General features: G+C 51.6%; 10 protein-coding genes across 10 annotated transcripts; 5 read left to right on the top strand and 5 right to left on the bottom strand.

Annotated features, from left to right (window-relative positions):
- Positions 1-199: 199 nt before the first annotated feature.
- On the top strand, positions 200-1,501 carry HMPREF1541_08473 (uncharacterized protein; the record flags this gene model as incomplete). The annotated part of the gene is made up of 1 exon (XM_008722792.1): positions 200-1,501. One exon carries the CDS (start codon positions 200-202, stop codon positions 1,499-1,501), a length of 1,302 nt encoding a protein of 433 aa, XP_008721014.1.
- Positions 1,502-2,555: 1,054 nt separating this feature from the next.
- On the top strand, positions 2,556-4,495 carry HMPREF1541_08472 (uncharacterized protein; the record flags this gene model as incomplete). The annotated part of the gene is made up of 4 exons (XM_008722791.1): positions 2,556-2,738; positions 2,788-3,015; positions 3,068-3,668; positions 3,717-4,495. The coding sequence occupies 4 exons, from the start codon at positions 2,556-2,558 to the stop codon at positions 4,493-4,495; spliced, it is 1,791 nt and encodes a 596-aa protein (XP_008721013.1).
- A 742-nt stretch (positions 4,496-5,237) lies between these two features.
- Positions 5,238-5,945, bottom strand: HMPREF1541_08471 (uncharacterized protein; the record flags this gene model as incomplete). The annotated part of the gene is made up of 1 exon (XM_008722790.1): positions 5,238-5,945. The coding sequence occupies one exon, from the start codon at positions 5,943-5,945 to the stop codon at positions 5,238-5,240; it is 708 nt and encodes a 235-aa protein (XP_008721012.1).
- A 538-nt stretch (positions 5,946-6,483) lies between these two features.
- On the top strand, positions 6,484-7,320 carry HMPREF1541_08470 (uncharacterized protein; the record flags this gene model as incomplete). The annotated part of the gene is made up of 3 exons (XM_008722789.1): positions 6,484-6,819; positions 6,870-7,095; positions 7,145-7,320. 3 exons carry the CDS (start codon positions 6,484-6,486, stop codon positions 7,318-7,320), a joined length of 738 nt encoding a protein of 245 aa, XP_008721011.1.
- A 22-nt stretch (positions 7,321-7,342) lies between these two features.
- On the bottom strand, positions 7,343-9,667 carry HMPREF1541_08469 (uncharacterized protein; the record flags this gene model as incomplete). The annotated part of the gene is made up of 1 exon (XM_008722788.1): positions 7,343-9,667. One exon carries the CDS (start codon positions 9,665-9,667, stop codon positions 7,343-7,345), a length of 2,325 nt encoding a protein of 774 aa, XP_008721010.1.
- Positions 9,668-10,408: 741 nt separating this feature from the next.
- HMPREF1541_08468 (uncharacterized protein) lies at positions 10,409-11,251 on the top strand (the record flags this gene model as incomplete). Its single annotated transcript, XM_008722787.1, has 2 exons — positions 10,409-10,503; positions 10,558-11,251. The coding sequence occupies 2 exons, from the start codon at positions 10,409-10,411 to the stop codon at positions 11,249-11,251; spliced, it is 789 nt and encodes a 262-aa protein (XP_008721009.1).
- A 341-nt stretch (positions 11,252-11,592) lies between these two features.
- Positions 11,593-13,435, bottom strand: HMPREF1541_08467 (uncharacterized protein; the record flags this gene model as incomplete). Its single annotated transcript, XM_008722786.1, has 8 exons — positions 11,593-11,739; positions 11,804-11,973; positions 12,034-12,534; positions 12,591-12,749; positions 12,800-12,956; positions 13,008-13,026; positions 13,080-13,250; positions 13,314-13,435. 8 exons carry the CDS (start codon positions 13,433-13,435, stop codon positions 11,593-11,595), a joined length of 1,446 nt encoding a protein of 481 aa, XP_008721008.1.
- A 487-nt stretch (positions 13,436-13,922) lies between these two features.
- On the bottom strand, positions 13,923-14,090 carry HMPREF1541_08466 (uncharacterized protein; the record flags this gene model as incomplete). Its single annotated transcript, XM_008722785.1, has 1 exon — positions 13,923-14,090. One exon carries the CDS (start codon positions 14,088-14,090, stop codon positions 13,923-13,925), a length of 168 nt encoding a protein of 55 aa, XP_008721007.1.
- Positions 14,091-14,681: 591 nt separating this feature from the next.
- Positions 14,682-16,546, top strand: HMPREF1541_08465 (uncharacterized protein; the record flags this gene model as incomplete). The annotated part of the gene is made up of 3 exons (XM_008722784.1): positions 14,682-15,356; positions 15,411-15,920; positions 15,971-16,546. The coding sequence occupies 3 exons, from the start codon at positions 14,682-14,684 to the stop codon at positions 16,544-16,546; spliced, it is 1,761 nt and encodes a 586-aa protein (XP_008721006.1).
- A 361-nt stretch (positions 16,547-16,907) lies between these two features.
- Positions 16,908-18,669, bottom strand: HMPREF1541_08464 (uncharacterized protein; the record flags this gene model as incomplete). The annotated part of the gene is made up of 6 exons (XM_008722783.1): positions 16,908-17,316; positions 17,403-17,484; positions 17,555-18,266; positions 18,319-18,415; positions 18,465-18,557; positions 18,614-18,669. 6 exons carry the CDS (start codon positions 18,667-18,669, stop codon positions 16,908-16,910), a joined length of 1,449 nt encoding a protein of 482 aa, XP_008721005.1.
- Between the last annotated feature and the right edge of the window lie 626 nt (positions 18,670-19,295).

Genomic DNA, 19,295 nt, shown 5'->3' with positions numbered 1-19,295 from the left:
TACCAGAATGCTTGCAGACCTTGCCCGAATAGGCAGTCTTTGACCCACAGGAATGCCCACGGCCAGCGGCTTCCAGGCTTCCAGCGAGAAGTGCCTAAAGATAAATTACGTAAAGCCTCGTTCCTTCACAATCGAACAAATATGACATTTGGGACTGGGTTACCATGTTTTCCTCTTCAATTCCCAATGAACGTGCGCGATGGACGCAACTTCTGACATCGTTGCTAGCTGTATGCTCAAGGACCTGACCAGGTACGAAGAGCTATACAAGCATTTGCATACGAATCCGGAGCTGTCCAATGCCGAATCAGAGACCTGCAAGCTAATCCGTGCGAAGCTTGCAGCATGGAGCAACCTGGAGATTCACAGCGGGATAGGCGGGTATAGCATTGTCGGAGTCTTCAGAAATGGAGACGGACCGACAGTGCTTTTGAGAGCAGATACTGATGCACTTCCCGTTCGGGAGACCACTGGACTTCCCTATCAGAGCACGGCTACTTCGAGCTTCCAAGGAGTTGAGAGACCAGTTATGCATGCTTGCGGTCATGACATGCATATCACGTCTCTGCTCGGTGCCACCGAAGTCCTTGTATCCCGAGCTCAAAACCATTGGTCTGGAACCCTGATTGTGCTGTTTCAACCGGCGGAGGAGCGTGGAACTGGCGCCCAAGCTATGGTAGAGGATGGACTCTGGAGCAAAGTTCCCAAGCCGGATTATCTCTTTGGACAGCATGTAGTCGCGAACCTACCTGCTGGAGTAATTGGTCTCCGGAGCGGCCCAATCATGGCTGGAGCTGAGAGTATGAGGTGCAGAGTCTACGGAAGAGGAGGCCATGCATCGCAACCACATCGCGCCATTGATGCTGGTCTTTTGGCTGCCAATTGCGCAGTGCGTTTACAGCAAGTCGTCAGCAGAGAGCTTGTCCCTGGTGATACAGCGGTTCTGACCACGGTTCCACTGAGTGCCGGCGTTGCGGAAAATATAATTCCAGATGACATCGAGATTGGTGTTGATATACGATTTGTCAAGCGTGAGACACGCGACAGACTACGAAGTTCAATACGTCGAATAATCGAGGCTGAATGCCAAGCCAGCAACTCACCCTGGCCGCCCTCTTTCACAACCACCCGCTCTTTTCCATTGACAGTCAACGACTCCGGGCTCACCGGTCTCCTAAAGACCGGCTTCAGCAAGCACTTTGAGGAGATGTTGAACCCCGAGATAGTCATATCAACTATTGCTGAAGACTTTCCGAATCTCTCACAAGGGCAACCTTACGTCTTCTGGCACCTTGGATGCTCGGATCCGAGCCGCTTTGATCTTGAAGGCCGTTCGGATGCGATCCTTCCGCCCGTACCGATGAACCACTCATCTGGCTTTGCACCTTCAGTACAACCGACCCTCCGGACCGGGATCGAATCGCTCGTGTTGGCTTCTTTGTTGGGCTTTAGTACCCCAGCGAGTCTCGACCACAATAAGAGTTCTGTGTCCAAGATCTAGCCGCGGACACGGGAAGTCAGACGTATCGTTGGCGGACCCAACTCAGAGGTCACTATGTACTGTCGTCAGCTTTACATTGCATTTGAAAAGTCTCAGTTGAACAGTTAGTTGACCTCCCATGGGGACATGGTTGGAGGGAGCAACTGTCCAAAGCCACAAGATGGATTATCAAGTACCGAGAACATGTGACGCGTGATGCAGTAGCGATTCGGTGGAGATGGACTCTGGTCTGTTGTCTAGCCTGTATTTCGAGCCTGACGATGAAAGCATGCAAGCGAATATTACGAAGTGGGCTTTAGCCAGACACTCGCACAGGGCAACTCGTGTGGCGCAACTCCGTGACGAAGACAGGGTCCAAAGATCTAGACCTTGCCCAAGGTCAATTGTAAGGGGCCCCACGTGCCGAAGCATGCGTGGGGCAGTCGGCTGGCATTCGAAAATACAGCCCCCATATTCTGGCCAGGCCGTTCTGCGAAGCTTTTCCGAGGCTCTCGGCTTCAGTAGAATTGTCTTCCCTTGTAGAAGGAGTAGAGGCGATTGACATGGCATGGGTAGTATTGGTAGTGGCTAGGTTGGCAAGATCGATTGTGGTCTCTACACGACGATGGAATCGTTTCAAAGGTATATTCAGTAGTGTCGGCATATGTGGTAAGCTTACGATGCTGACTTGTCGAAACAGAAGAGCACCTCCAGTGTGGGTTCAGTATGAACCATTATGCTCAATTGGACACGGAAAAAGAAGTGCCCCATGACTTTGGACTGAACAGGCAACGGAAACAGCCAGCTCAGACTAGCGCTTATTCATAACGGTCAAAATCGGTTCTAGGGCATAATTGAATCGCCGTGGCAAAGCTTTATCGACGGTGTCTTACCAGTGCTTCTTTCAGCAAACGAACAAAATAGCCCCGGGCCTCCCCACATCTCCACGACGTGGCGCATTTTAGCTTTTGCGGAGAACCCTGGGTTGATTCCAGGCTCAAGTACTTTAGCAGGTCCTGCTGCTGCCTTGGTCGCGGTACTCTGATCGTGAGGTGCTATCCGGACAATAGTCGACATGGCCTCAACTCTTACGGGGAAGCCCACCGCGCGGGAGATCGAGGTTGCTGTCGATCCCGAGCAACCATATAGCGAGAAGCGACATGTCCCCTTGGACCTTGATGACCCTCACCGCGCAGCACTAGAAGACAACCCTGCGCACGCAGAGAGATTGACGTGGACCACGCTACTGGCTGTGATTGTATGCTACATCATTTTGATGCGATATTGAATCTAACATGTCATCACAGTCCCTTTCCTTCTCATACGTCTGCCCCATCTCCTGTGGCTTCGTTCTGGTGACCGGTATCTTGGTTCCGATCGGCGTTGAGCTCGGTGACACTGCCAATATCTCATGGATCGTTGGAGGCTGGTCAATTGCCTCGTCGATCAGTTTCTCCGTAGCCGGCGCCCTGTCCGACATCTTCGGGCGACGATGGACGATCGTGTTGGGAGAAGTGATTTCCATTCTTGGATCTGTGAGTCATCAAGGGTAGTATTCCTTCTAAGAGAATGTCTGACAATCCATAGATCGTTGCGTGTACAGCCCAGACTACCTTGACAGTCAGTGCAGGATCCACGATCATCGGCTTTGGCTGCGGAATTGTTTTCGTGTCTTATGCTGGCATTCAAGAGCTAGTGCCTAACAAATGGAGGGGACTGATAGGGCTCACTGAGGTCGCCATGACAGTTCCCTGGGCCATTGCTGGAGTCTTGATTGCGAACTCCCTGCAGTCCCAGACGGCTGCTGGGTGGCGATGGTGCTACTACATCGGCATAATTTTCGGGGTTCTAAGCACCATTGGCACAATTATGTTCTACTTTCCACCTTCACGCCCACAATACGACTATGACAAGTCGCGATGGGAGGAAATCAAAGCTATCGACTATGTCGGCATCCTCTTATACACAGCCGGTCTCACAATCATGCTCATTGGTCTCACTTGGGCAGGTACACCAGATCACCCATGGCGCTCTGCCTCGACAATTGGACCAATTGTTGTAGGTGCATGTACGCTCGTCGCATGCTTTGTTTACGATTTCACGGTACCAAAGCAACCATTCTTTCCACTCGATTTATTCCGCGAGGTTCGCGGTTTCACCGTGCTCCTTGTGGTGGTATTTGTGGCTGGTATGGTCCCAACTCGTATTAGATGTGCCAGGCTAACATTCATTGCAGGCGTTGTTTTCTACTCTTTTGCCGGCTTGCTTCCCCAGGGGTCACTCTACATGTTTACGGCCGATCCCGAGCAAATCGGTATAATCGCACTGCCCAACGGCATTTCTCAATTCATTTTTGGTGGAGTTGCCACCATTATAATGGGCAAGGTCGGGCATCTGAAGTTGCAGGTCATCGCAATGTTGTGCGTCCAAACGGCGTTCACCGCAGCATACGCCGGCGTTGTGCCTGGTAACAGAGCCGGATGGTCTGCCATGCAGTTCTTTGGACAGGGAGCATTCGCTTTGATCACGCTTCTCTGTTACGTTATTGCCGGACTCAACATCCCTCTTCGCCATCTTGGCTTGGCATCCGGACTGATTGGAACCTTCCGCAGTGCTGGAGGTAGCGTTGGCAACGCTGTCTTCAACACAATCCTCAACGGCCTCGTCAAAGAACAGATTCCCAAGCGACTTGCTGAGATTGTGGAGGCCAACTCTATGCCAGCAGACACTCTGAGCGTTCTCATTCCAGCAACAATGGAAAATGCACTCGGTATACCTCATGCATTCGACCTGGTGCCGGGAATCACTCCGGAAATACAAGCCATGGCTGCTACAGCATTCAAGGAAGCCTATGCTTTTGCTTTCAAGCGGGTCTTTTACGCCTCGATTCCGTTTGGTATTCTTGCCATCATCGCCGCCAGTTTCATTACCGATCCTTCCAAGTATTTGACCAACCACACGGCGGTGAGGATGGAGCGAGAAGGTGTCATGGGTCGATCCAAGACAGCACATTGAGTGTGCTCTACTAAGGCTCAGACAGGTCGAGATGTAGCCAGAATCTGGCGATCGGGCAACCCACGAGGCTCCCAATGAAGCTGAACGGCTTGGAAGGCGTTCTGTACGAGAACACCGTGAGCTGGACGTGTAAGGGAGACAAGCACCAATGTAGCAAAAATTCCAAAGATCATTAAAATACACTCTCCGTTCTAGCTGCTGGCACTCACAAGGGCATGATTCCTCCGGTAGGTAGACCAAGTACATGCAGCATGTGCGGAGTGGCTTGCGGGCTATGAGTCTAGACCGGCTGTGTGACGCTACAAGCCTGGAGAAGACCCCTCGATGCCTTCGTACGCTTTCTGTCCATCAACACAGACCCTTCGCTTGTAGTGGAGCCATGTGTCTGGGATTGGGGAGTGTGGAGGATGGTTTCCCTAATAAGTTTCACAACTGGGCGTCACCTTCAGCTCTTTTCGCTACAGTAGTAGGCTCAGAGTTACTGCTGCTGGACAGTTCTAGATCTCTCATGTCAACAAAAGACTTGCCACTAGTATAAGGCAGCTGTAATAACCTGTATCTCGGTGTAGATCAAAGTAACTTGCTTTTCCCGGTGCACTACGCCAACTTGCCTCGAGTAGAGACTTGATTCACGGTTTCCTCTTCATTTCATGCGGAAGGACCTCTACACAGTTCCTGTTGGATTTTGTTAGCGTCATTCCCAGTAGGTCCGTAATAATCATTATGTTGTGATCTTTCAAACTTACCCATCAGGATCCTCGATGAAGCCAATTTGGGCAAACATGTACTCAAACCCTCCTTGCCACGACTCTTTCAGTATCTGATCACGCACCTCACTGTTGGTTTCATCCCGGCTGGGCCAGCTGGGGAGCGGCATATATCTTGGCTCTATGTCGTGAAGACGTTTTCGCACCTGCCAGCCGTGCTGCTCGGCCCGCTGCAAAGTTGCTTGTACATCAGGAACGCGGATCCCGATATGTGCGAAGCCAAGTCGAGGATGCAGCGCTCTGGGCGTTGTCCTGCACTTCTTCTCGATGGCCTGTCCACCATACGTCTCTGGATCTGCAACATTGGCGATATCTACAGTGGCACCCTGGTGCTGTGGTTGTCTGGTATCTTGCTCGTGGGCGACAATGAGTTCCAGTAACCCCGACCGCAAGCCCGATGTGCGAGTCATATCAGAGGGGCATGTATCGGTTTCTTGCGGGTAGCCTAGGTAGTAGGCAGAGAAGAGCCCGGTGTTGGTTGCGAACATGAGGCTCATGCCAAGGAAGCCAACATAGAAGTCAAGCGACGCCGAAGCCGACGATACTTGCAGCGCCGTATGATTCAAGACATAGCCTTGTGTAGCCGTAGTCTGAGAGGGCGGAGCGAAACTCTCTGGGATCAGCGGCACCCCCGGAGTCGGATAATGCGCCTGTTGTTGTGGCCGTCGTCCTGTTGATGCCATGGTGAATACTGAGAAAGACTCAACGTAATGTCCTGGCAGAGTTGGAAACGTGTTTCATAGATGCTGATTGCGGCAGGGCTTTGTCCAGGCGGTCCTGTTGTAGGACTGCGTGAATCTGTCCGGCATTCAACTCGCAAGCTTGATGGCTTCTCGGAAAACATCGCATTCCGAAGTGTACTCCGAACCACCACCGCGCACTCCGAGAGGTCCTGCCGAGGCAATTATCTTGGAAGCTGATTTGTACGACCATAGTTTTGCTAATATTCTTTGATACTTCTGTATTTACTTCGGGGCTGTTCGTAGAACAAAAAGAGTGATTGTTGTGATACATGCACAACACAAAACACAGTTGCCTTATTCTTCAGGGGTATTCTACACTAGTTTCTAACCACCTCGGGGGTGATCTAAATTGGTGATACGCAGGCAAATCGTATAAGATCTACAATGTCGTCGGAGAAAGCCCATCGGGACGGCAAAGTCGTGTGAGTGTTGGACTCTCGCACTTTAAGCAATATCATCTTACGAGAACTCTCTCAGCATGATTACCGGGGCTGGGGCAGGTATAGGTTTAAGCATTGTAAAGGGTCTCCTTGAAGCTCAAACAGTGTCCCTTGTGGTCGCTGTAGACCTCGCCATCGACGAGCTCCAAGTACTTGCGAGTTCTCGACCAGGAAAGCTTGTTGCTGTTTCAGGTGATGTATCGGATCGACTGGTCAACAAGAAGGCGATAGACACTGTGATCAGGACACGAGGCAAGTTGGATTCTCTCATTCTGAATGCGGCGGTGCTGCGTCCCGTTGGTCCCACGGCCGAGATTAATGTGGAGGAATGGAAACGGCTGATTGACGTCAACTTCATTGCCTTGGTACATGCGGTACGCTGTTGTCCCCATCTTCCACTGTGCTTCGCTGAGTATGTGTGCAGATCCAGCTAGCTTTACCGCACCTCCGCAAAAGCAGAGGCCAGGTCCTTTTCACTTCCTCAGGAGTCGCAGCACGGCCATTTCCAGCCTGGATACCATATGCCTGTTCTAAGGCCAGCGTGAACTGCCTCGCGTCCTGTCTGACTGTCGAAGAGAACCAAGTATCGTTTCTATGCATCACACCAGGAATTGTGGACTCGGGTATGCAGAGGCATGTCAGGGATAACGGTAAGTCTTTAGTGCTTGCAGCCCTGGGACTTGCTCACGGCGTGACTAGAGAAGTCAAACCTTCCTCCCGACCAGTACAAGTGGCTCGCTTCGTTACACGCTGAAGGCAAGTTGCTGCGTCCAGAAGAGCCAGCTGGATCCTTTGTAAAGTTAGCCCTTGGCGGTGTACCGAAAGTACTCAATGGCCTGGTAGTCCCGTGGGACGACCCGCGGCTGGTATGTTAGATCCGCAAGACAGGCTCTTGATTCACCCAGCGCCCGGATACATGTCGGAGCCGGAGAATTCTGGCATTGAGCCGTTGGCATTTTGGTTTTTCGGCTCGTCGCCGCGTGATTGGAGAGACAGTACAACTTTAGTCAGATTACGGGCCATGCCCCAGGATTTGCATCGTTTCAGTAAAGCAGCCGTCTGTTCCAGTACTGCACGTCGCCCTGCAGAACAACAAAGGATGGGTACACCGATGAGACTCGGACAAGCATTGATGCCACTCGTCACCCATGCCATCTGCCTGTCGTGAACATCGCCTTCGCTCCAGTCAAGTGCTTCAAGCTGTAAGCTGGGGTTTTGGCTGTCCTCATTATGGACTGGCAGCAGTGATGCCACGCATGAAAGCACAACACCGGCATGGAAAAGCATGAATGGTTCCAGTGGCAAGTTGTAAGGGTAATATCGAAGCAACCCAATAATCTGGGCGCAGTGGTATGCTACATCTCTTGTTCTCTGTGGACTCTCGAGTGCCCATTGCTTCATACGCCGGGTTGCGTTCTCTGCTTCAGGTCCGTGACGCAGATATGGATATAGCCAATTCATCAGGTCTCCAGAGCCGTACAGATGTGCCGCGTGAACGAGATGCATGCGGTGGACAAATTGAGACATCTCGGCACCAGTATGTGTTTTGGCTAGCGCGTCCAAAGGCACAGCCATTGACTGCACAGCCCTCAGTAAAGTCTGGCCGCCATTTTCGTAGATGGGGGGAGTCACCAGATCGTGTATAGGAGACGATTTGATTTCTTTGAGCGACCACAGCATCCTGACAAGCGTTAATACAACGATGAAAGCATGCTCCTCATCCGAAATCTTGGATGCGGCTTTTGGCGTGCCATCGAACAGCATTCGTATGACTGTCCGCAGCTGGAGGCTTCGTTCAACATTATCTCGAGACCAGGGATGCAGTGCTGCCCAAGATGGAGCGGATTCCGCAGTCCAATACTCTTCGGAGGCAGGAAGTGGTAAGTTGATGTCGCCTACACTCAAATAAGGACGAACATTGTGTAGATAGGCTACAGATCCATCATACTTGTACACGGCCCATCCAAGTCGGCGTAACCGCTCCGCATCGATCCATGCGTGCCAAGCATGTTCTGGTAAGAGTGTCGCAAGGTCGGGGTCTTTTGACTCATATCGAAACAACCCCATACATTTGGCGTTGTGAACAAGGGTGCCCCGGGACGATTCACTCAGTTCGAATAGTCGCTCGCTACCGCTACAGTAGCCATGAGTGCCTTGAAGAACCTGGGCCACGAGGTATGATGGTGTCCGGACAAACCGGCGGTCCTGTTGGACCATATAGCTTAGCAACCTTCCCAGCAGCTCGGACAGGCAGACGGCAAAGTTTCTGGCATTCTCCAGGTTCGTGTAGCATGACCCAATGCTGATGATCGCCAACGTGACGATTAGATCTTTACCAGGATCGAATGTGGGTTGGTGAATAACTGGTACCGTGGGGTGAAAGTGCCTGAAATACAAGTCCACGCAGTGGTCGAGTTTTTCCTGCGAAGGAAAGGCATCCAGGCTCAACGACTGGAACGGATTATATTCCAGTGGCAGAGATAGACATTTACACAAGGCGTTCCGAGTCTTGTCTGTTATGCTAGGCAAAGCAAAGAATTTTGGAAACCTTTGCGGCTTCGAACCTTCAGACCCAAGAGCTGGAAGGATTATATGATGTTGGGGCGGGGCAGGCGTCTCTGATGGCCAGGGTCCGACCGAATGCGCATTTTCCTGAGGCTCGGGACTGATGATTCCTCCAAGAGAGTCATCACCGCGATCTCTATGATGATTTCCCACTTGCACAGCGTGCATAGGAAATTCGGATTGGGCAACATTGGACGTAGACACCTGACCACTGGGTGAAAATTGGATCTGCGGGGCCTCCTGAACGAACTGAATCGGGAGAGTAGCCGTATCAGCTCCCATGAAGCAGTGATCAACGCTAGTCTGGTCCATGAACCAATCTAGGTTCGAATTGAAGTCCATGTCATCGAATGTCGCATATAGCACAGCTTGGTCGTAGACACCAGTATCTTGATCAGGGAAACCAGGCAGTACATCCAACTGGCCCTGGGTGTGGCTATTCTCCTGGACACCGAGAGGGGAAAGGAAAACATTGCTTGTATCATTCCCCGAAAGCTGCTGGCTGGTAGCACCTAACAGAGACACATTTTCTCGCGTGGCGTGGTGGTACTGCTGATTGCCGTCCTGAGGGCTCGAGCCCGAGGTCGATTCCGCGACTTTATGAGCCCGTTGTTTTGGAGCCGCAGAGCCTGCGTGATCGTCTTCATGATCGTGCATCCGCGCGGAACTGCGTCCCCCCTCATAGATGCACGCCACACCACGACGGGCGCATGAGCTGCACTCGGGCCGAACTCCATCACAGCGAGTCTTGGACTGGCAACATGATGAGCAAGCTTTCCTTCGAGTTTTGGGCGGGATGCGTCGCTCATGAATCTGCATATGCCGAGAGAGCGTGTCTTTGCGATCAAACGGGCGCTGGCAAGTTGGGCATTTGTACCTTGCCTGCCTCCGACTGGCATCCTCTGACGCGCACATGGTCTCATCACAATGAAGGCAAAAAGACGAGTGCCTGGCAAAGTACAGTGAGCTTCGGCAAGCAGCTCCTTTTCTCGGCAACCTCAGTTTGTGGGGAAATCCCGGGCGCGGCGTTGGTGTTCACGCGGCGCCATTGGGCTCGCCCCGCGTTCCCCAGGCGGGGCAAGAATGAGACTGGACGGCGATAGTGTCTTGTGATTGGCAAAGGAATAAGAAAACCACTTGCATACGCACGGCATTCTGCAGTATCGGTTCTGCCGGATGAGAGCGGGGGTGGAGAGTTTCGGAGCTCGGGGTGGTTTCCGGAGCTCCGAAGCGTCTCGCCGCAGCAGTGACGAGCCACACTGCCCCAGGACGTCGCGAAAGCCCCCAGCATACAGCAGGAACGCCGTGCTCGTAACGGCTGTACATCATGTCTTGCGCGTCTGGAGCTTCTCAGAGTTCTCCTTCGTCAAACTCCCGGGATAGCTGACATTGGATGCCATGGCGCAGGATCAGACTTTGAAAGGTAAGGTAGCCATTGTGAGCGGGAGTGCGAGAGGCATTGGCGCTGCAGCTTGTGTCGAGCTGGCTTCGCGGTGAGTCCGGATCGTCCCATTCGCCGGTCAACTACTGACCGTGTATGCATACAGAGGTGCCCTGGTCATTGTCAATTATCCGTGGCCGGAGCAGAAGGAGGATGCACAGGAAGTTGTGCGGCAAATTAAGCAAGGCAACGGGTCTGCCGCCGACCAGTGCCTAGCTATCGAATCAGACCTTTCGACGCTTGATGGACCGCAACGGCTCGTCGACGAGACGATCCGGCAAACCAAGAGACAGATCGACATCCTGATCAATAATGCAGGCATTGCCATCATGAAGCCGCTGACTGAGGTCAAACTGGAGCAATGGGATTCGCAGGTGAATCTCAATGCTCGCGGCATGCTGCTGCTCACGCAAGCTGTCCTTCCCCATCTAGCACAGGAAAGTCGCATCGTCAACGTGAGTAGCGTTGGTGCTCGACAGGGCTATGTTGGTTCCACCATATACAACGGGACCAAATCCATGGTTGAATCGTTCACTAGGTGCTGGGCACTTGAGTTTGGGAGACAGTACGGCTGCACGGTCAATGCCGTTGAGCCGGGACCTACAAATACCACCGGCTTCAATCACGCGGGGAAAAGTTTTCTGGCAAAGATACAACCCATGCTTGACGCGACGCCAATGGGCTCGAGAATGGCTGAGCCGGCAGAGATAGCACATGCCATTGCCTTTTTCTGTGAGCCAAAGAGTAGATGGATCACGGGTGCTTGCTTACCAGTCAATGGAGGATTTCTGATGCCATAGATTATGCAAGAATAAACCCTCAGTTCCAGAGTTCTTGCTTGGTATTGACCTGACCATTTCGGAGCTGGAAATTGAATACTCCTCAGTTCCAAAATCCAGAGGCTTTCCAGCTGATCATGCTCACCAGGTGCTCTTGATAAGGCTTAACAATTACAAACCACAGGGATACCGATCTCAATCGCAGAGATATTGACAACCGGATTTTCACATGATGGCACCAGACCAAGGTCTCAGAGCTTCCAGAGCTTGACAGCAAACGCAGCATCGACAAGTCCGTTGCCCCGATATATATGCTGCAATGCGATGGACTGCTTCGTTCCAATCTATTCAACGTTTGCCAATCAATAAGTATAGTACCAGTCGTCCATGCCCTCGATCTTTCGTTTTCCTTCACGGGCCTCCTTGTTCATTTTATAGAAGTAGTATTCCATGCCAGCCACGATGGTAAGACTCAGGAAATAAAGCCCCAACGAGAGGTAAATGCCGGTCTAAACATTATGGTGGTCAGTGTAACCTGCTATATCAATCTTGGGGCATCTGCAGGGAACTTACCTGGTAGAGTGGGGCTTCAGAAGTCTTGAACGCTCCTCCGGAGCACATCCCCCCGAGTCCGGAGCCGATTAGTGTGATCGCAGATGCTACGGCTCTCTTGGAGGTCGACGTGACATTGTTGGCCTGCCAGGCCAAGACCACCATGGGACAATATTGGACCATGCCCAAGCCTAATCAATGGGGTCAGACGTGTCTGAGTAGAAAATGGAGGATAGGGGTGCAGTACTAACCCAGAAAGACTCCGAAATACCTTGCTCCCGGGTTCTTTACGTAGGCCGTGATGAACATCCCAGCGATACAGCATGTGAGATGAAACACATATACGGGACCTCGCAGACGATATTTGTCGGAGATCCAACTCGATGTGTAGGTTGCTATGGCAGCAAAAACAAATGGTGGTGCCGTCATCAGCAAGCTTTGCTTACGAGTGAAGCCCATTCCTTGTGAGAGGATCAGAGGAGTAAAGAAATTGTAGGAGAATCCCGGCACCACGGCAGCGAATAGAAGGAGCATCCAGGCGTAGAGTTTCCAATCCTTGAGATGGTGGAGGACCTTTTGTTTCGTAATCGCGTCGCTCTCAGCATCTCCTCGGTCTGCATTGATTCGAGCGATCACGGCAGCTTTCTCATGAGGCTTCAAGAAACCCTCTGACTTGTCGGGGAGATCGACGATCAGAAGGTACGCCGCGACTACGATTCCGCAGGTTATGCAACCCTCAATGATGAAGATCCCTTCACAACAGGTCAGAAGGGATGCGTACATCGTGCGCCTCGGATTGATGACTTACACCTCCAGCCCTCCAAACCTTGGACACCATCCATTTGAGTAAGTCCATAGGCAAGAATTCCGGCGAAACCGTTTGCCAGGACGGAAAGAACCCAAAAACTGGCAAGACGCTTGCCAACTTCGTAACGCGTATACCAGACGGAGATCAGAAAAGTGCATCCTATCAGAATTAGAAGGGCTGAAGAACTTGGACAGGTTCAAGCACGGTACCAGGAAGAAACCCGGCCTCCGTAGCGCCGAGAAAGATTCTGCAAATCAAAAAATGCCCCCAGGTCCTGGTGAACCCCATACCGATTGTGACAACTCCGAAGCTGAGGCCCAGGAAAGACAACCAGTTACGGGGACCAGCTTTGGGCAGCACCAGGTTCTATAGGTGTCAACAAAAGAGCGCATCACCGACTATGGAACAGCAACTCACACTGGGCAGCTCAAATACTCTGTGAAATTGATTAGATGACGGATATTTGCTGGGTTGGAGGCAGTGTCTCACACGTAGAATGCAAAGAACACCAAGACCAAGATACTGTAGCGGTCGCCGACATTAAGACTGAGGTCTTCCATCATACCAGCTACCAAAGCGAAGGACATATTTCCTCGATCAACCAAAGACACCGCATAGAGGCATCCAAGAATGGGCAAGAGACGTCGATCAATTTTGCGCCTGTAGTTGTGATGTTAGTGGCACGTGGCTCAACCTCTGGACCGCACAGTTGCGCACACTTACACGAGTTTCTTCTCGTCCACAGCGGATGGCGATGCCTCGATATCGTCGTGATGAGATACATGTGGCTCCTGTTTCTCAGCGAGCTCGGGGCGGACATTGACTTCTCCTGAGCTGTGTTCCATTGTCGTTTTGACAGCAGGCAAACCCAGAATAAAGCAAGGAAACTTTGGTCTGGTTCGTAGAAGTCTATTTCTGAGGTAATACCATAAAGCCAGAGCACCGAGGCCCAGCTCTTATACTCCGCGGGTGCAACGGGCAACGCCCATCCATCCTTGACCCCATATTTCCCCGGCCACACTGAAAGTCCGGGCGCGCTCTCCGAAGAGCCAAACAAGGGCCCCAAGGGCACAGCCCGGGGTTTGGAAAGTCTTATTTCAACAGCCACCCCACGGGGCTCCGTGACCCCAATTATTGCCCTCGGCACTGGAGGATCTTGGCAGGTCCAGACTGATTTGTCGAGCACTCGAAAGTCGACCAGCTACACTTTGTCAATGGTTTGATTGAGCATATTGGCATAAATTCAATGGCTTTGTTGGTAACAGTAGTAAGGTCTCAGGTACATTCAGTATCGCTCTCTTTGTTCAGCATCTTGAACGCGACAAACCCAGCCTAATCGGTGCCCGACATTAAGCTCGACTGCTGGTGCTCTCTGTAGCATCTCAATATCATCAATAGTGCCGACCTGTATGACGATCTTGTTGTCCAGGAAGTGCGGTGCTGCGTAAATGGGACTGCCACAGTTCTCACAGAAGAACAGCGAATAATCAAATCCTTCATCAATATGCTTCAACTTGACATTTCGCAGTTGACCGCTCTCCAAGACGAAAGTCGATGCTGGAACCGTGAGATTCAGCGATGCTGTGCCCCCGCTGATCTTGCGACACGGCCGGCAGTGGCATACAGAAGTCTTCTGTCACGAATCAGTCTGAATCAAGCGTGTATTTGCAGCTCGCCATGGCTTACTGCTTTATCTGCATTGTCGATGTCGACATTGTACCGCAATTTAGAGCATGCACAGCTCCCGCCCACCTTCGTGCTTGCGCTGTTAGACCCGTTCTGCATTTTGCGACGGTCTTTTGAGTAAACTTGAAAGCATAGACTGTGGTGCGCACTTGTCTGGAATTCTCTAGCCTGGCTTCCCCGGGATTGCTTGAGGAGGGGTAGACCCCGGAGTTCGGAATTCGATATTGCCACCACCATGTCCGGTACTGGGCTGCCAACCTTCATTGATCGACGATGTGGTCTCGCACAACTGAGACGGACTTAGTGAGGGCTTCAACTGGCGGAAAACCTGTTGTATGATATAGTTTGTGCTCTCAACGAACCTGGGACCAGAATCAATAGAGACCAATCTTTGAGCCAACAACCATGGGTGACCCGGGTATTCTGCCAGAAAAGGCATCGTTCAGTCTTCAGACTGAAGCATCCTCAATATTCGAGAGCATTCTACGCGATCCCCGTATAGACGTTCCTGAAGAAGTACAAGCCCTCTCCGACAATGTACGTTTCGTGGGAGAAGAGACTCAACCGTTTTATCCCACTCCCTACAAGGCAGCGGAGTCTCAGGCTGGTATACTAGGTCTGGTGGCTCTGTTTGCCCTAGCCATCGCCAAAGATCGTTATGGCATCGTTCAAGAATGTCATATCGACGTGGAACACGCGCTTTTGAACGGTTTGGGTGCCCTTTTTGCACGCAGTGAGGGCGAATGGCTGTCTGGCAGCGCTAAGATGATGGGAGCTGTACAGCGTTGGGATCATGGCAGGACTCGCGAGTTATACCGCCAACTCGCGACCAACATCTACAAAACTAAAGATGGCCGATGGTATTCTCTTCATGGGAATATGGATCCTACCCCTCTACTGAAAATGCTCAATGTGCCTCAACACAATGAAAAGGATCTCTCATGGAGCGGAATTCTTGACATGTACGCTGGAATTATCGGCGACATCGACTCAGAGACCCTTGACAACTGGAGCAATAACGTTTACCGCACACCGGGAACCGTATGCATGGAAAAGGAAGAATTCGAAGCAACCCCACACGTATAGTTCCCTCGTCGGTACAGACCGAAGAATGAAAACTAACCACAGGTATAGGGCCAAGCTATCAAGCACGAACCCTACTACAACCTTCTCTCTCAGCCATACTATACCCAGCCCAAGGTATTTTGGGACAGCATACCTTTCAGTCCCACAGACCGCCGGCCCTTGTCAGGGCTGAAAGTTCTTGATCTGGCTCGTGCCATAGCTGCACCCAGTATCGGGCGTGTGTGCGCAGCCCTGGGCGCAACGGTGATGCGCATTTCGTGCTCCACAAACACGGAATTGCCAATCACCCTGATTGACGGATGCATTGGCAAGACCAGTGTGGATCTCAATCTAAAGACGTTTGAGGGTCGCAAAAAGCTTTTGGAGTTGATCCAAGACGCCGACGTCTTCATCGATGGCTACAGGCCAGCTGTACTGGAGCACCTAGGATTTGGCCGTGACGCTGTGCTGGGTTTGGTCTCCAAGCGTGATCGAGGCATTGTATATTGTCAGGAGAACTGCTACGGCTGGAGAGGGCCTTGGGTCATCAGGCCGGGATGGGCGCAGATTGCAGACACGGTGCGTATACGTTCTCCTTAAGATCCTGACATCCTTCTAACTTTCGATAGGCCTGTGGGATTGGACTGGGTATTGGCCGCTTCAACGGATTTGATGAAGCCCATATCTTCCCCGGTCCAAATGCAGATTACTTGACTGGTCACGCCGGTGCGGCCGCTGTGCTACATGCAATCTACCTCCGTAGCCGTAGAGGTGGCTCGTATGTTACACAATGCTCACTGCTCGTCTCAAATCTGCACATGCAGTCGTATGGGACCTACACAGAAGATCAGCAGAAGGTTATGAAAGAACGAAACAAGGATTTGATTGGCCACATGCGCCACTACGATGAGATTGTCAGCCATGGTAAGAACAGGCATGTGGTTCGAGGCTTTATCGCAGATCGAGGACTTGAGAAAGCGATAAAGGAGAAGTTCTATCAGACGGTTGACGGCCGTCCTTGGGGTCTCGGCGACGTGGAACTGGTCAAATCTGCTTTGGTCTTCCAAGGCGACAATCAAAACCCAGCCATGAGAACTGACTGGACAGTTGGACCCTGTCCTCCTGGTTATCATGAGCCCGACTGGGAGCGGAAGCTGAACCCTCTGTTTGAGCCTATTCAGCCTGCTGGTCATGTTCAGAGCTAGATGCAGGAAACTGGAGGAAGGCGATACTGTAGAGCTAGTAACGCGCGTTAAGTTAAAGCTCTCCTTGCTCATGTGCTCATACTTCGTATCGATTTGCTTTTACAGGTGGCATGGTCAGAACAGACAAATTTCAGCAACACGCTCGAGTTGACCCTCTCCTGTAGCATTTTCATTCCCCTGTCTCTGATTCTAGAAGGAACCGGTCTAAGATGAGGCTCAAAATGGTATGTACTGTACAACGGACGTGGCAATCAGCTGGAAGTATTTTCTCATGCTTCGTAGGGGTGAGCATACGCTTTAAACACTGGAACTGTCATGTAACATATCTCAGGCCATGATAACAACTTGCTGAAACCTCACATCAGCTCCACCAACTATCTCCCACGTTTTCAACATTCTCCTTGAACTCCCTTTGTAGTAACTCCTTCATACTATCGTTGCGATATGCGAAATGGGCCTTGAACGGCTCTGGAGCCATGATCAATCCTGTGCGAACATTTCTAGGATCCACTGGGATGGGTCGACCTTGCGCATCAACTGCCTGCTGAACGTTGAAAATATGGAGAAATCTGCTCGTCATTGTGAACAAGCTTCGTTCAGCCAGGTGCATGCCCACACAGATCCGTTTGCCGCCTCCGTAAGAGAAATGATCTCGCGCAGCGACGTTGGAAGAATTAGCATAAGCAGCAGCTGACAGTGGATGATCTAGAAACCGCTCGGGTCGAAAAGAATCGGGGTCCGAGTATCGTTCAGGGTTCTCGTGCATGGCCCTAGATTTTCCACTCGTATTAGTCACACTTCTGAACAATGCATCGTTGACCTCCAAGTATGGGGAAGGAGTTCGAAGAGGTCATACCATGTATTGATGCGTACGACGGCACCTTTAGGGATACGGTATCCATTCAGCACATCCTCTTTTTCTGACCAATGGGCAAAACCTGTGGAATATAATGGTCAGTAAACATCCGGCAGATATTTGGACCTCAGCATGTTGACGGGTATACATACTCATCGGCGCGATTGTCCTCCACCTGTGTTGTTCCTTTATAATGGCCCTCACATATGGCAGCTTTGGCTCGTCCTCCCATGTAGGAAGCCTGTTTGGCCCGACTATACGGTCAAGTTCTTCGTGCGCCTTGGCCTGAACCTCTTTGTTGAGCAGCAGACCCATGACGACGAAGAGCAAGGAATTGGCTGTGGTATCGGACCCTGCACCCAGTATTTCCATACATGTAGCCGCAGCCTGTGCCTCATCCACATCCGGTTCGTGCTTCACGTGTTCGCGCATGTCGACAGCAATACAAGGGCTGTTTTGACGTTTCTTTGAGTCTTCCAAGGCGTTGCGATAGTTCAACAGGCAGAATTCGTGCTCGTAATCACGAATCCTCTCGAGTTCCATGAGCCATGGCTGCATAAATCGAGGTAGACGTCGAAGGCTCGGGATGGACTCAAAGAGATACTTTCCTGGCGTCATTGCATCGGCAAACTGCTCCATTAACGTCTTGACCTGTACAGCAAATGGATCTGTGGTGGTCTTGACTCGTGTCCCAAATGCGATACTCCGAGCCACAGATAGCGAATATCGGTGGATTTCCTCGGCCATGAGTTTGGGGTCTTCTGCCAGTCTCGAGAGAGTGAGCAAGGCCTCGTTCTGCTGAATCGGGAGGTAAGTGTCGCATTTCCGCTCTGTCAGCACGTTGGCAAATATGCGGCGAAACCTCTGCTCAACTTAGCGCACTTGGTCGTCCTTTAGAGCGTTGGATGAGACATACCCGCCAACGGTTTCCGTATGGCATAAGAACGATCCTCATACCGCCGCTGACCAAGTCTCCCACCTGAGACGGTGGCCGTGATGTGTAATTGGAGGATCTTGAAAAATTAGGAGCCGGAGCGGGTCTGAACAACTCTGGACTCTTACCTTTTATCTAGCAACTCTCTCACAATTGCTGGGTCACTGACAACTATGAAGTGTTGTAGGCCCACCCGATAATGGACGATTGGGCCATACTTTCTATGTACTGGATCAGAGAGCTTTCTTCAGTATGGTACAAGCATTGGCGAACTCACTCTGCCCACAAGGTTAGATAGTCCCAAGGCCTTCCTCTCGGCATATCAAAGGTCATGCCAGTGAAAGGCCATCGCCCTGCTGGACCTGGCGGCAGTGGGAGCTGATGGTTGCGCCTGAACAACGCCAGGCTACATAGAGCGGCAACTGAGAATACGATAAACCACAAGGAGTACATAGAGTATCACAGATTGAGCTTTCGGGCTGTTAAGTGACAAAGCGAATAGATAGGAGTGGCCCAGAAGTCGTACGTATGGACTTATAGCACCGTGCAACTCGTCTCTGCTAGGAGGTAATATGTATCGAGTTCGAGTTGATTGCGAAGTATAGTTCACCGTGTGCAGATCATACACCCCGGGACAACACTGCTCCGAGTTGTGCACAAGCGACTTCGTATTCCGACCTACGCATGGCCCAGACCGGAGCAGGTGTAGCCACATGGTCTTCCGTGCTGCGGGGTGTTTTCTTTCTCCTAACCGTAACGGTCGCAGAACGCCGGTCGGATTTTCCAGAGCTCATAAAGCACTCTGCTACTTTGCCCGAATCTTGCGAGCCAGGACCCCCTCGGCATGATGTCGGCTTGTTGCGAAATCGGCGATCCGGCGCCAGGTAAGCCCGCTAGTTTCCACCTGGAACTGATGCATTGAATGGTACTGACTAGATCATCAGACACATATCGGCCAA

This window comes from Cyphellophora europaea (assembly GCF_000365145.1).
Source record: "Cyphellophora europaea CBS 101466 unplaced genomic scaffold supercont1.9, whole genome shotgun sequence".
NCBI classification, from domain to species: Eukaryota; Fungi; Ascomycota; class Eurotiomycetes; order Chaetothyriales; family Cyphellophoraceae; genus Cyphellophora; species Cyphellophora europaea.
This window is presented reverse-complemented; position numbering and strand designations above follow the sequence as displayed.